At 40.4% G+C, this 14,930-nt stretch overlaps 1 protein-coding gene across 7 annotated transcripts in view; it reads right to left on the minus strand.

The window, feature by feature from the left end:
- Nucleotides 1-530: 530 nt before the first annotated feature.
- Nucleotides 531-14,930, minus strand: part of PTPRM (protein tyrosine phosphatase receptor type M) — a 729,462-nt gene continuing 715,062 nt past the window's right edge. For all 7 annotated transcript variants that reach the window (XM_050942101.1, XM_050942100.1, XM_050942099.1 and 4 more), the window contains 4 exons: nucleotides 13,544-13,669; nucleotides 10,892-11,055; nucleotides 8,779-8,914; nucleotides 531-1,305 (listed from right to left, as the gene is read on the minus strand). In XM_050942101.1, the coding sequence (XP_050798058.1) occupies nucleotides 1,252-1,305; nucleotides 8,779-8,914; nucleotides 10,892-11,055; nucleotides 13,544-13,669 (480 nt within the window). In that variant the 3' untranslated portion in view covers nucleotides 531-1,251. The remainder of the gene's footprint in view (nucleotides 1,306-8,778; nucleotides 8,915-10,891; nucleotides 11,056-13,543; nucleotides 13,670-14,930) is intronic.

Raw genomic sequence — 14,930 nt, forward strand, 5'->3', positions numbered from 1 at the left:
CATAACATGAGAGCTCTTCACCAACATGAATTAATTTATTCTCACAACACTCATCGTTGCCTAGTCTTCTGGGATGTATTATCATCTCCAATTTATAGATGGGGAAACTGAGGTACAGAGCAACCCAGGATCACATAAGAAGCTTGTGGCAGGCCTCGGAACTGAACCACAAGACCCTCCTTCCTCTTATAAAGTAAGCCAGTTTCCAGATCTCTAATGTGTGCACTTGCCTTGTAAAAATATTTTTATTTATTTCGTATGGGGCATTACAGTCACTGGCTTGACTGCTGTTGCTGCTTCTTGATCTGCCAAATTACCTTTAGAGATGGCTCAGCACTTTTGAGAACAGAGCCTTTTATGGGGTTCAACTGAAGGCAATTACATGCCATGAAATACTATAAATTAACGAGATTTTATCATGTAAGTAATTATTTATTGAGCTGAGAATCCATAGAAGGTAAACAGATGTTTATAATATCATACAGTAAGCATTTCCAGGGTTTAATAAAAATGATTGTCACTCACCGTGCTTCACAAAAAATTTCTTTTAATGAATAAATAATTTGATGAAATCAAAAAATATTTACAATATAGACAAATGAAAAAAGCTTTGGATATATTAATATGAGCATCCTATATTTTGCATGTTCTAACTGTATTTCTATCAAGACTGACTCTGAAATGATACAAACTGGACAGTAACTGCAACTCAACCAAGTTAACGGGGTTTGTTACATGTGTATCCATTAGTTCAAATAAGCTACATATGCTTCATCTAATATGCAAGTGTTAGAATACAAATATAACTAAAATAATATATTATCAGAATGTTAGACAGCATTCTCCACAAAACAGAAATGTACACTAGGCTGTGACAATAACAGAGGATCACAGGCAACAAAATATAACAGAAAAATACAAATTCCTTCATAAGAATATAATTGTGCTCTTTAATTTACCAGATGACTATGCTGCTCTACCAAGTTGATGGTTTTGCATAAATGCAGCATCCAACAACCACCATGTGTTTGTGTGTGTGTCTGTATGTGTGTCAAGCAGCGGCATTACAGTGGAAATTGGGCAGTGCAACCAGTTTTTATAAACACTTTCTCCAGCTCTTAAAAAGAGCCAATTATACAAAGCAATAGAAGCATAACACTGAGAAGTCTTCATCTCATATACGCAAATATCATGAAACAATTTGCTTTGTTTGTGGTGGAGAGAGGAACTTTCTCACTGCTGTTTGTGCGATCAGCCAGAATTCAAGTATTCCAAAGCCACTTCATAGCAGAATTTGTACTGATCCTGAAAAATCAACAGAAACATCCCCCCCCAAAGTCATTCACAGAAGAAATTTAATTAAGGACTTCAGTATTTCAGTTCTATTAAAATTATTTACTATCAGACATGGTCAGTGTGAATGAGTTTGCAAAAGCAATTTGTATTTAGATAAGAAAAGCTTCACGCTATTAATTCAATAGTACATACAGTAACTGACATTGCTGATCATACTATAACAATTTAGTTACGCAAACATGCCCATAATGGGAAGTTTGGAAACCAGTAAGCAAACTGTCTTGTAAACCTTTAGTAACTTGTCAAAAAGCTCATACACAGTAGATATTGGAATTCCTTTGTGCTAAAATTTATGTTAAAATAGGCCTGGTTTCTACTGTTTTCCAGCTGATAAGTTTTATTTTATTTTTGTGTATGAACTCACTCAGTTTCTTTATTACTGTTCCTCTACACCTAATTCAAAATCCCCACAGGTCCACACTCCAGTTATTTTTCCTCTCACACTGAAGCATATACATGAGGTATTGAGTTTTACTGCCACATAAGGAGTATTTTCAGCTACCAAACTGTCTCTGCACACAGGCCTGTGCTTATAGTGAGGTTGGATCACCTGGAACTAGGGGAGCAACCCAGCACAATCCCTGAAGAAGCACCCTGGTGCAGGAGTGGCGAGTTTTATGGGCCCGTGGAGCCCATGCTCCAGGAATATTCAGGACCCAGGGGCCTGGCTCCACCAATGTTCGGGGTTGAGTGTCTCCCCCAGCCCTGCCTGCTGCCCCTGCGCAACTCACCCGGAGCGTCTCCTGGCCCCACCTGCCACCCCCGGGGAATTTAAAAGGGCCGGGGGCCCCCAGCTGCTGCCACCACCACCAGCCGTGCAGCGGGGTTAAGGCGGCTTCCTGCCTGGCCTCACTCCGCATCGCTCCCGGAAGTGGCTGGAATGGCCCTACGGCCCAAGGAAGGGGGGAGTGTGTCCGTCCCGAGCTCCAACACCACAGGTTCCATTGGCCAGGAACTGTGGCCAATAGCTGCGTGGGCGGTGCCTGCAGGTAGTGGCACACAGAGATTTCCTGAGCACCCCCGCCCAGGAGCTGCTGCCAGAGGGATGTGCAGGCCGCTTTCTGGAGCTACCTGAGGTAAGGGCTGTGCCTCTCCCCCTTCCCGCACCCCAACCCAGAGCCTGCACCATGCACCCAAACTCCCTCCCAGAGCCTTAGGCAGGTGTGTGTGTGTGGGAGGGGACTTGGACTTGTTCTGGGCACCACCAAAAATTGTACAAACCTGCCACCCCTGCCCTGGTTAGCAAATGGTGTGTGCATGTCACAGAGGTGGAGGAAGAGACAGGACTACTTTGCACTTCCCCTTTGCACCTCCAGGGACTGCAAGAACCTGGCTCTTATATCTCCCTGCTGGCTGCTCATCCACATATGGGCGAGACACATTCTAGTCTTCTGAGCACTTGTACGAGGCGTGGTAGGTAACTCTGAGGGTTCTGTGTTTTGTCTCCATTTCCTTTATGTTTCTGCTAGCTTTATTTTGTAAAATTATAAACATTTAAATGTAACAAAAAGCTGATGAGAACATGGCTGTTATTCCATTAAATCTAAGTGTAAGCTGCTCTGATTTCCAAAAATTAAGGTTAAGTGTATTGCCAACTAGATATCATTTTCTGTCAACGGAGTAAGCACTGCCTCTATCATGTACACTAAGCAATAAAATATGACAGCTCATGTGCTGCTGCGTAGTAATAATGACATAGCTAGCTGGCTGACAGCACTCAGCCTTTACCTTTCTGCTGAACACCATAAGTAGGTAGGATATCATTATACTTCAGCAATAGTCTTCTTTTGCCTGAAGCAAATATTTGAGGGGATTCTGTCTATTGTCCACTCAAGTCACATGTGCAATTTTAAGTCACATGTTTATTGAGAAAAGCATGTACCTGAATGATTCCAATAGCTACTTTTGATGTAGAATAGAAGAAGAAGAAAAAAAGCCAACAGCAATTGTTTGAAACAAAGAGATGCATTTTCCTAGTGTCTTCATTTTGCAGCTGCCACTTTAAAAGTTAAGGAACAAAGTTGTTTGGACTTAAAGCACCACGACTGTGAGTGAGTGTACTGAAGGTTTTAAGATCCTGCAGGGTCCTGTGGTGTATCTGGATCTCTTTTGAACGAGGAAAAAAAAACAGAAATACGGAGTAAATTATATCTTTACTAGTTTTACTGCATATGTGTAGGTGACTAAATCACAGTCATGTTATCATTATGGAACACACATTGGGACAATGATCAACCAGCCAGACACTCTCATTTTTTCCAAGCTCATTTTATAGTGGTTTACTGATTCAGCGGAATAACTGGCATTTCCAGTAAATGCAAGCCCTAGATAACCGCCTTTTAGAATAGACACTTATTATTTCCCCCATGCTCACTGCTGTGTCTCCTTTGCACATTTTACTATTTGTTTGATGATAAATATTAAAACCCTTTTTATGTTACCTAGCTTCAGAGAGGCATATTTATATGGAGCACATATTGGTAGACCCGGTAATGTTTATTATGAAACTCTTTGACATGCTTCAGTAAAGATACCTACTGCTAAATGTTACATGTATATTAGAACTATAGAATTTCATGAATTTTCTGTTAGATGAATGTGTCACTCAGATTTTTGCACCCCCAGGAAATTGGAAAGGTTCAATGAAATTAGGAGATGAACCTGTAAATGTGTACCACAAAGAGTATCCTTAATCCAGTGAGAAAATGTGCAATAATATTTACACAACAATCCTGGAACTCCTCTCATGAAACACTGTAGCACTAACAATACTGTGCATTTATAGATTTGATATCCTTTGAAGAATGGCAATCACTTTACATAGGTGGGTAAGCGTTAATATCCTTATTTTACAGATGGGGAAACTGAGAAAAGGAACTTTTTCACTCCTTAAGGGTCACAAAGCGAATGGTCAGTGTCCACATCAGGAAGAGAACCCAGAACTCCTGACACTAAATCGCTGCTTTTCACCACTACACAATGCTACTCCTCATGCACATTTTCAAATCAACTCATTTGAATTGTTGCCATTTATTAAACGATATCCTCCTGTAGAACAGGGCTGCCCGGGGGAGGAGGGAGCAAGTGGGGCAATTTGCCCCAGGCGGGGCCCCAGTGAGAATATAGTATTCTATAGTATTGCAACTTTTTTGTCTGGAAGGGGTCCCCAAAATTGCTTTGCCCCAGACCCCCTGAATCCTCTGGGCAGCCCTGCTGTAGAGCACTGGACTGGGACTCAGGAGACTGGGGATCTACTCCTGGCTCTGCCACGGCCTTCTGGGTCACCTTGAGCAAGGCACTTCACCATTCTCTGTCTCAGTTTCCTCATGTGTAAAAGGGAGCTAATGAAGCTGACCCTTCTAAAGCGCTCTGAGATGGACTGATGAAAAGCACTGTAGAAGAGGTCAGCATTATTGTTATTATACATATTTGTTTTAAAAAAGCTGGTATTTGATAAAAACATTTGCTATTTGGTAAAAATAAAATAAAATAAAAAAAGTGTGGAGACCAATGGCAGGGTGGGGGTGGGGGTAAATTCTCTGGCTGAGAAATCTGCTCCTGAAGACTCATCTCAAACTGCAATTTTTAGCTAGCATTTTCTACAACTGTATATTACCACCCCATTTTATTTTTATTCCTGTGAAATAAATGAATCAGAGATCACCGATATCTATGAATTTATCTGCAGATGATGCATGGGAGAGACACGTTGGGTCACATGTCCCCACAGATTTCTGCCAGGGTGGGAGTTGGGCTGAGCACAGCTGTAGGGGATGTGCTGGGGAAAGGCACCGACACCATGCGCTCCCACTGAGCTCTGCTAGGTGGTGCCTGGAACAGGGAAGTGACATTAGGCTAGCACAGTGGTTCCCAAATTGGGCTATGTGAACCCCTGGGGGTTCACGAAATGTTCCAGGGGGTTCTCGGGGAAAAATTCCCTAATGGCAGACAAAGCTGTCCCTAGGGACCCCGGGCAGCACAGGGCCAGCAGCCTGGCGCCCCTAGACTTCCAAGAGCTAAGCAGATCAAAGCAAACATATCTATCACACTGAGGAGATTTAAACTTCAAGACTCATAAGAAATAGAAATGGAGGTGGATCTTTTTTGCTGTTTTTAAAATTAAATAGGCAGCTTGTATTGTTTTTAAAATTATTATGAAGAAGTTTAAGCTTTGTTGTACCGTGCATTGTTTGCCTGTACTGCTCAAGACCTGAATGCTTGTGTAGGAGGAACTCTTTGAGTTGGCTTCTCAAATACCTTCACGCTGTTTCGCATCTGATACTCCTTGATGAAACATAGGAGCCTTGTCTTATAACAGGCATATTCAAAGTGATATGAGCTACTAAAGTGAGATCTTGGAAGAGTGTTGCCATTTTCATAATGTAATAAAAATATTGTAATTATAAATAATAATAAGTGCGTAATAGGCATGTTATAAAAATAAATTTTATATTTCCAAGATCACTGCTTTTATAATTTATACTCAGGTAAAGGAGAAAATCCCTGGAAATATTCATTTTTAGGAGGGGGTTCATGAGACTTGACATTTTAGTGAAAGGGGTTCACAAGTTGTTAAAGTTTGGGAACCTCTAGGCTGGCCAGTGGAGCCTGCCTGGGGTGTGTCCAAGGCTATAGAAGGGAGCTTGGGGCAATGAGGTGGGGAGGCAGCAGGGGCAGTGAGGGGATGAGTGTGTGGGGAGCCCAGGGCAGGCAGTGGGGGCCAGGGCAATGGGGGATGGGTGGGAAGCCTGGGGAGGTAGTGAGGATCAGAGGTGATGGGGCTCAGAGAAGCGGCAGGGGCAGGGGGAACTAGTGGGGGGGCTGGGGAAGAGGCAGCGGGGCCAAGGAGAATGAGGAGGTAGGTGGGAGCTCAGTAACGGTCCAAACCGAAGCCACTCACAAGAGTGTTGAGATTTGGAGCTCTGAACTGGCCCAATTATAAAAATAAACCTGAGCTGTGAAGTTGAAATCTGGACCTAGATCTGATCTTCCTCGTGTTTCTGAGTGGTTTGGATTTTGTGTCTTAATTCTGGATCCATCTCTAGTTACAAGTGAACTGTAAAGAGAAAATGGAATTGCAGGCAAGCTCAGAAACATGATGTGAATGTCCCTGCTAACTGGGCTGGGCATAGAAGATTGATCACAGAAATCTGTTTAAATTTACTTTCCAAACATTCTTTCAAACTACTGTCTGCCTGCTATGAAATCTGTTTTTCCAGGTTTGCTAATGATGCCCCATATTCATCATTCTATAGTATTATAGATACCAGAAGAGTCAGATGCCAGGAGAGACATCATAGTCACCAGGAGGGTTAGCATAAGATTTCTGGTACTTGTGATGCCCAAGACAGCCAATGTCTCCTTGTAAACCCAGAAGAGAGAGCAGATTCAAATGAAGAGGGAAAATAATTTTATAAGGTTAAATTAGAACTGATTCCTGACATAATTATTGGGTGCTGATTGGTTTGAAAATATCTCTGTTCTTCAAACTGATATAACACACCAGTGCACTCCAGAGCTTCTTCATGTGTAGCTCTCTTTTAGCACAATCTCCATCAGCTATTACATAGTATCGTAAAATATGAAAGTCAAAAGTAGCTCTAGAAATCAAAACTCTTTTGTCTCTTGAGTACCTGCCCTGAACCCCACTGCATACCACCAGAACCTTTAAATTGTGCCCCTGCTCCCCCCAATCAGCAATTACCAGTCACCTCTGACTTAAACTCACAGAGACCTGAAAACAGCAGTCATGCCAGGTACAAATCCACATCTATATGGACTGTGTGGAAAAGTAGGACATTTCTCTTTACATCCAGCAAATAAAAAATTAGGAGTGTCCTGAGAGTTCTAAACTGAGGGACAGGAGCCAAATGAACGGCCCACTCTCAACATCATGAAAGCTGGAAGGTCCCTCACTTCCACATGACTGACTGTCTTACATTGCTAGCTTGCTTCCTCATAGTGGCAGCCTCAAACTCCCTGCTCATCTCATGCTGCTGGCAAGGTGCTGGTTCACCTCAGGACCCAGCTAGATGTCTCCTTCTTACTGGTGCCTGGCCTGAGGGAGGGACAGGAATTCACAGCAGTGGAGGTGGGGCACCTTGATAGGTCTAAGGAGAAGGGGTTTCTTCAAAAGAAAGGCGGGACATACTGGAACTTGCTGCAGCCAAAAATATGGACCTGGTCCTACCTCATAGAAGGAAGAAATCGTTCCTCTTCCTAGCACATCACCCCTAAGTAGCTTGACCAACCCACTACCATTCACTATTCCTCAAAGTGTTCAACACCTGAGGCCAGACTGGGAGCGGAGATCTCTCCTAACAGTAGAGGGGTAGAGGGTGTCACAGTTTTCTCTGGGCTCTTCCTGCCTCTTCCTTGGGTTTTTGGGGTAGAAAAGATGCCCAAACTAGGGTGACCAGACAGCAAGTATGAAAAATCGGGACAGGGGTAGGGGGTAATAGGAGACTATATAAGAAAAAGACTCAAAAATCGTGACTTTCCTTATAAAATCAGGACATCTGGTCACCCTAGCCTGAACACAGTTCAGTCCCAATTAACCAATTCCCTCTTGTCCAGAATTCACACTGTTAACTCATACTGGGTTATGATTCCTGAAGTTATACAAATACTGCATCTGTCATTGAAGCCAATCTGCTTTCAAAAAGCCAGTCTCTAAAAGCAGTGCTTTTAAGGCACCTCACCAGAAAGTACATTGGCACTGTCCCCCTTAATTCAATATCCTGTTTCTACATAGGTTTTGAAGGTCCTGAGAGCATCACATTTGAATTGGGCGGAACTGTACATCCTTCTCCCAATACAGAACTATAAAGCAGAACATAAGAGCCTGCTGATTTAAGCTGGCCTACAGCTCTTGTGTCATAGCTGCTAGTGTTTCTGCAATTCTACATCTAAAAGATTCAATAAAACACTCTATAAGAAAATAATTGCCCATGGCCCCTTGTTTCTGAACTCCTTTAATCTCTCTATGAGGTAGAGCAACTGTAATTAAATGCAATATTCTGGATGTCAAACTGAAATTCACGGCTTTGATAAATATTAGGCGATTAAGCTATTTATAAAACATATAATTTGAAAATCTGGCATTTCATTTTACATTATTATTATTTCTGCTGTGCGATGACTACTCTCCACATGGATCACATTGCTAGAAGGGTAAATTAATAAAGATGTTCTGCTGAAATTTTTAAACTATTTCAAAAATTGAAATGAACAGAGACAAAGTCTCCTTGGGAAGAAAGCAGTGTAAAAATACTCTTACAAGTGAAATGATTTCATTATTTCCTTTGAAAACAACTTGCATGCTTTCCCAACAACTCCCACTGAAAATCTTGGAAATCTCCCCAAGTTTTATGATAAAAGGAAACATTTTCTATTTAGTGGTTCAGTTAAAAAAGCTCATACCAGAAGGTCCACCATGTTAGGCTTATTATTTCTCAGTGTCTTCACAGCATGGAATACATCAACTGCCCTCTGGTGCCGAAGCATTTCACAAACAATGCTGATTGCACAAAATGTCCCACTGCGGCCACCTCCATTTCTACAATAAAAGTGATAAAATGGCTCCATTACTCATGACTGTATGTTACTAGTTCTCATACTGTGTCTGAATGTTCTACGAGACATGCGATGCAAATAGTGGTGAACCAATGGCTATTAATGCCTCTGAACTCTAAGGAGGATGCAATTTCTAATTAAAGTGAATAGGCTGAATTATCCAACATGTATGCTACAGAATCCATCAGCTTGGAAGCCTGAGGGTAACAGAATGTTTCAATTTTGCACTAGGCTTTTCTATTAATTCATAAGTCTGAAGAACAAAGTAACTATTTGGAAAACAGAACTGAGACAGAGAGGCCTGATTCTCATTCACACTAGCTCCATTCCCTTGCTCTGGCAGTGCAAAGGAGTCTTAAAGTGCGGTAAATTACATTTCTGTTCAGTTTGAGGCTCCATTACACTTACACAGCAACCTTAGTGTAATGAGACTTAGAAATGCGAAAACATTAAACAGATTTTGGAATTTGCTTTTGAGCCAGTTACAAGTTTTTCTATTCTAGTATGCTGCCTTATTTCTGGACTCAAAGGTTCCCAGGTAACAGTAAAAGCCTTGCCCAAGTTGTCGTATAATTTGTATTGATAGCTGAACTCTTAACATAGCCGTTAGGTGGTGCTGCAATATCCCATTACATTTTTCCTGTACCTTGTGGCATTAGGTACAGGCATTACATTCACTGCGTCCGAAGGAGTGCTTTTACAACTGTTATGTTCTCTCATCATTCAGTTTCAGAAGATGAGAACCCACACTGACTTGCTGACTAGAAGCCAGGCATAAATGTTCATAGACATATCAAATATAGTATTTAATAGAGCTTTATATTCAGCTATTTTTAATCTTCAAGAGAACCTCTTTCTGGAAACCCTATTATTTCCACAGCTATTCTAATCAAAGTACTTCATTGGAAATAATAAACTTTAATAATTACCGGAGTGCAGACTAGTTAGCTAGCGGGTCTTTCAAACCAGCACTCACAAATGGTTGATTTTCAAAGGAAGCTACGAAATCGCACATCTGTCACATCCAAGCACTATGGAAAAGAATGCTCTCTGCTGCCAAAACATTGGCTGATATTGTGGGACTCTTTGAGAATTTTCATTAAACTAAAGTCATTTAAAAGGATTATGTCAGAGCCTTTTTCTTTTCTCTGCTGCCTGGAAGTGACGCGTGCGTGATGTGGTACAACTATTTAATATCATCAGCAACAATAGCGATAACAGTAATTTGCACTTCAAAAGGGCCTTTCAGCTGAGGATCTCAAAACATTAATTAGTTAAACCACACAATACTCCTTTGATGTCAGTATCATTATCCCCATTCTACAGATGGGGAAACTAAAGCACAAAAAGATTGAGTGACTTGTGCAACGTCAGTTTTAAGTGGGCAATAGTGGTAAACTTGCAGTTTTCATCTGTAGTTACTAATTTGTATTACATATAAACAGAAAGGTCAGAAAGTTATTTTCTAATTTAGGTCCCAATTCATGAAAGCACTTAAGAGTTTGCATAATTCCATCACTAATCAGGGCAGAACTTCAACCAATGCTTAATTGAACAGGCATACTTTCCTGAACTGCAGCTTCAATTAATGAGAACTCAGCCCTCTGTGGGAGCTGAGGGAAACCAGCACATGGCAGGTTCTAAGTCCTAAGAGAGGAATAGTGGGTAGATTAAGAACTTGTACCTCCACATTTACTTGAGACCCTCGTGCACGTATACAAGGTCCTCAAGCAAGAGGCATTCAGATTTCTCCCAGAGAACGTGAATGGAAACCCCAACTTCCCACAAATGATAAACCTTCATGAGCTTCCACTGTTTTTCAATGAGGTGCTGTGTAATTCAATTCCAAATTATGGGATAAATTACAAGGATGCTTCTTACCTTCATGCAAATCCTTTGAAACTCGAAGTACAGTAAATATTCATATTGCTCCCTTGCTTTCCTACCTTCAAATACTTACAAACAATGTACGACTGTACGTCCTTCTCCTCCATTGTATTCTTCCTGCCATTTCTCCACCTGACGTATTTGTTTCAAGAAAGAACGTTTGGACACTGGAGTATCTCTGTACATGGGCCATCCCAGGAACTGAAACTGTTGCACCATTCGATACCCATCTTGGGGCTGCAAAGAGCCGAACAATAAGCAAGAAAAAAGCAAAGGCATTATTTACCCTATACTCAAATGGTATACAATTTAAACATTCTCATCAAAGTTGGTAAAGGACATCACTGCTTACAAATTACTAAAGTAATTTCAACTGCCCTTAAGAGTCATGGCTTTTAATCTCCAACAGCACAAGATGTTTTAAACAGCAGGATATACAAAGAGACTAGAGCAGAACAATGGTACAGCTGCAAGAGTCAAGTAAATGATGATTTAATATTGTAGTAGTCACTTGATAGCAAAGTGAAAGTCACAATACAATTTCAATTATAACCTCTGGTTTTTCACATGCTCATAATTTTCAGCTTTTTGGAAGAAACTTCCCATGTTCCTCTCATTTTAAAAAGAAAGTTTGAGCAAAATCTTTCAAGCCATTTTGAGGAAAGCAGGAGTGAAAAAAATAAACTTCTGTTTAAAAAAAAAATCAAAGTGCACTTTATTAACTGGGCTATGCTCAAACTCTTTAGAGAAATAGTTCTGAAGAGTGGCTTTGCTATATTAATTAATGCATGGAATAAAAATCCAGAAGTGTTTACATGACAATGTTGTTGTTATTGCTGTTACACAGTAGTAATAGAGAGGGTATCAGATTAACGCAAGAAGGGACTACAGCAGAGCTGAGGCAGAGTAAATTTTGATTGTCATAGAATCATAGAAGTATAGAATTGGAAGAGACATCCATAGGTCATCAAGTCCAGTCCCCTGTACTCAAGGCTTATATGGGATGTGCCTGCTTTCTGTCAAAATTTAGAACCTATTGCACCCCGGGCCGGTCCCTTCCCTCTGACTGCCCCTCCCCTCAAAATAGGATTAATATTGATCAGTGATTATTAAATCAAACATCCTATTAACATTTCATGGGTTTTCAGATTTTACTCATCAAAAATCACTGGGGACTTCAAGGCCCTAGAAATATGAAAGAATGGGGAGTGCAGGCTTGTTCACTGGTTCCCTGGACTGGGAAGTAGGGCCCCAGGTACCTCTTTGTCTCTTTCCTCTCTTGTTGGGGGAGCAGGTCACAGGACTTGTCTTTGCTTGTTCTGGGGAGGACTGGTCCTCAGTGCAATCCATGACCTCACAGACTGACTAGGGAGTGCTGCCCATTCTTTCAATGTCTCCTCAGTTTTGGGAGGAGGTGCCAGTCCATTTCACTGGGCCCTCTCTGCCTGGATGGGATGGAATGCCTGATCTTCTTCATGGTCTCTCTCAACCTGGCTTACGTGGATGTCTGCTGTCTTCAGGAGGTATGTGTGCAATACATAATCACACCACAGTATCTTTATAAAGTGCTCACTTCTTTGAAATGCACGTATATTAAAAGGTGCACTTAAAGGAGTGTGCACTTCATAGAGATCCTGGTACAGTACTTGCAAGAAACAAGCCTATCTCTCAAAGAAGTGGTTATTGGTGCATTTAGTTTTTTTTCTTTATTTAAAGCGCCAGGACATTCAGTGCAGACTATGATAAGGCTGCACTCTTCATGTATAAGTGTAAAAAAATACAGATGTCAAAGGCCTCCATTTTCAAAAATGACCTAGTGAGTTTTGGGGGCCCAACTTGAGACACGTTAAAAGAACCTATTTTTCAGAGTTAGGTGCTCAGTGCTTTCTGGCAATTACATCCCTTTAAGATGTTTCAAGTTGGGAACTTCAAAGTTAAGGTACCCCAAATCACAACTCATTTTTGAAAATTTAGGTCATGATTCTTGTATCAAAGTAAAGTTGCTCATAAAGCCTTTGGTTTTTATTTTTTGCTACATTTACTCAATAAATTAACACAATGTATTTTAAAACATAAACAGAATTATATGCAAAACAAAATACGCAATGTGGGCTAACTGCTGTAACAACATTAATTTCTGCAAATCCTGCTTAACAGTACAATCTTAATGCTGTATTCTTCTCATGTGAATGTAATAGACATAAAAAAGGCATATGGTAGAAAAATGTCTTTATTCTGATCACATGTCCATGGCCTTATTCTGATTCTATGTATGAACCATATACACCACTACCTCGATATAACACCACCCGATATAACATGAATTTGGATATAACACGGTAAAGCAGTGCTCCGGGGTGGGGGAGGGCTGCACACTCTGGTGGATCAAGGCAAGTTCAATATAACACCATTTCACCTATAATGCAGTAAGATTTTTTGGCTCCCAAGGACAGCGTTATATCAAGGTAGAGGTGTATATATAAGCTTGTTCTCAAACAGACTTCAGAGTGTGAGGTGCTTTTGCATGTTTAACCTTCACTTTTATAACCTCAGTAAGGTTTGTCCATTACCTTCAATTTTACTAAGTTATACATATTTTATTTTATTAATATATAGTCCTGATTAAAACTGGATATTTGAAAGAAAGATTTCTTAGTTAACGTTTCCCCCCATCAATCCAAATTATTAAGTTTAAAAAAAGAGAGAAACTGAATAAGGTTCTTACTCTTGCTGCATTATAAATTCGGAATATCCGGCTGATTATGTCTTCTTCTAAATCAGCTGATACAAATTCCACCTGAATGGGACCATGTCGATGCACCCCATTTTCTGGCCAGTACTGGGGACACAACTAGAGGAGATCAACATCACAGACAAGCACAGTTATTTATAAGAACATTGATATCTTGTAACATCCCTGGAGAATACATTTTTCTTGTCTTTGAATATGGATCATTTCATTTATATTTTTGTCTTTTTAAAGTGTTACAAAAATTCTCAAACACATTATTATAAAATTGTAGTTTCCCAATCTCTGAGCCAGTTTTTTCAGTATTCCAACTTTACTTTTGCAGAACAAATTTAACCAAATAAATTCTTAAGAGACTGAACCTCATATGGCTCATTGCTGTATTCTTAACTCTTTGGTGTTTGGAGTTACACATTTTTGACACTCAACATCAATTCAACATTCAGATATGATTGGATGTGGGGATGCTGTTGAAGGACATCACATTTAGAGTGCGCTGCGAGCACAGGACCAAAGGTCTGATATCTTAAAGTGTTCTAAGTGTGTTGATACCAGTTCATAACGACAGCAGAATGTGTTATTGCTGTTATAAAGGTATCGCTATTATCAAAACTCCAGTGCCTAAATTCTGTTCTCAGTTTATCTCCAGACCAGTGAACTGGCTAAAATCAGCATTGCTTGAAATTTTCAGTGACCAGTCAGTCTTACATTTGTGAATGCCACTTTGCAGTAGAAAACGTGAACTCACTTATGTCCAGAAATACGTTAGTGGTGGATACCTAGAGATCACAGAAGAATATTAATATGTATCTTGAACAATTTAAGTGTCCAATAAAAAAATTATGGCTTAATCCTGAAATGAATCACCTGACACTTGGTCTTCTACCCCTAATACTTCAAAGATTAATTCAACACTTTGATGGGGATTCTCAGAATTACCCTCTATATAGTGTGTTCACTTTCTGGGATATTTAGGTTTGCAGTGCTGTTGTGGCTGTGTTGGTCCCAGGACATTAGAAAGACTAGGGGGATGAGGTGATACATTTTATTGGACCAACTTCTGTTGGGGAAAGAGACAAGTTTTCAAGCTTACTGTATAAGCTCTGTATAAGCTCAAAAGATTTTCTTTCACCAACAAAAATTGGTCCAATAAAAGATATTACCTCACCTACCAGGGATAGCTATAGCAGTTCATGGCCAGGCATGCAGCAAAATTAAGTATGCGAATGAGCAAACTTATGCTTGCTTGCAGGAGCATTGATCACATATTTTAAAGCTTCATTTTATTCAAAAAAGTAGCAGTGGTCTTCATTCTGCTGTACTACTGCTGGTGATCCACAGCTGAGCTGACAAATCAGACATG

The sequence above is a fragment of the Gopherus flavomarginatus genome, chromosome 2, assembly GCF_025201925.1.
Source record: "Gopherus flavomarginatus isolate rGopFla2 chromosome 2, rGopFla2.mat.asm, whole genome shotgun sequence".
Classification (NCBI taxonomy): domain Eukaryota; kingdom Metazoa; phylum Chordata; order Testudines; family Testudinidae; genus Gopherus; species Gopherus flavomarginatus.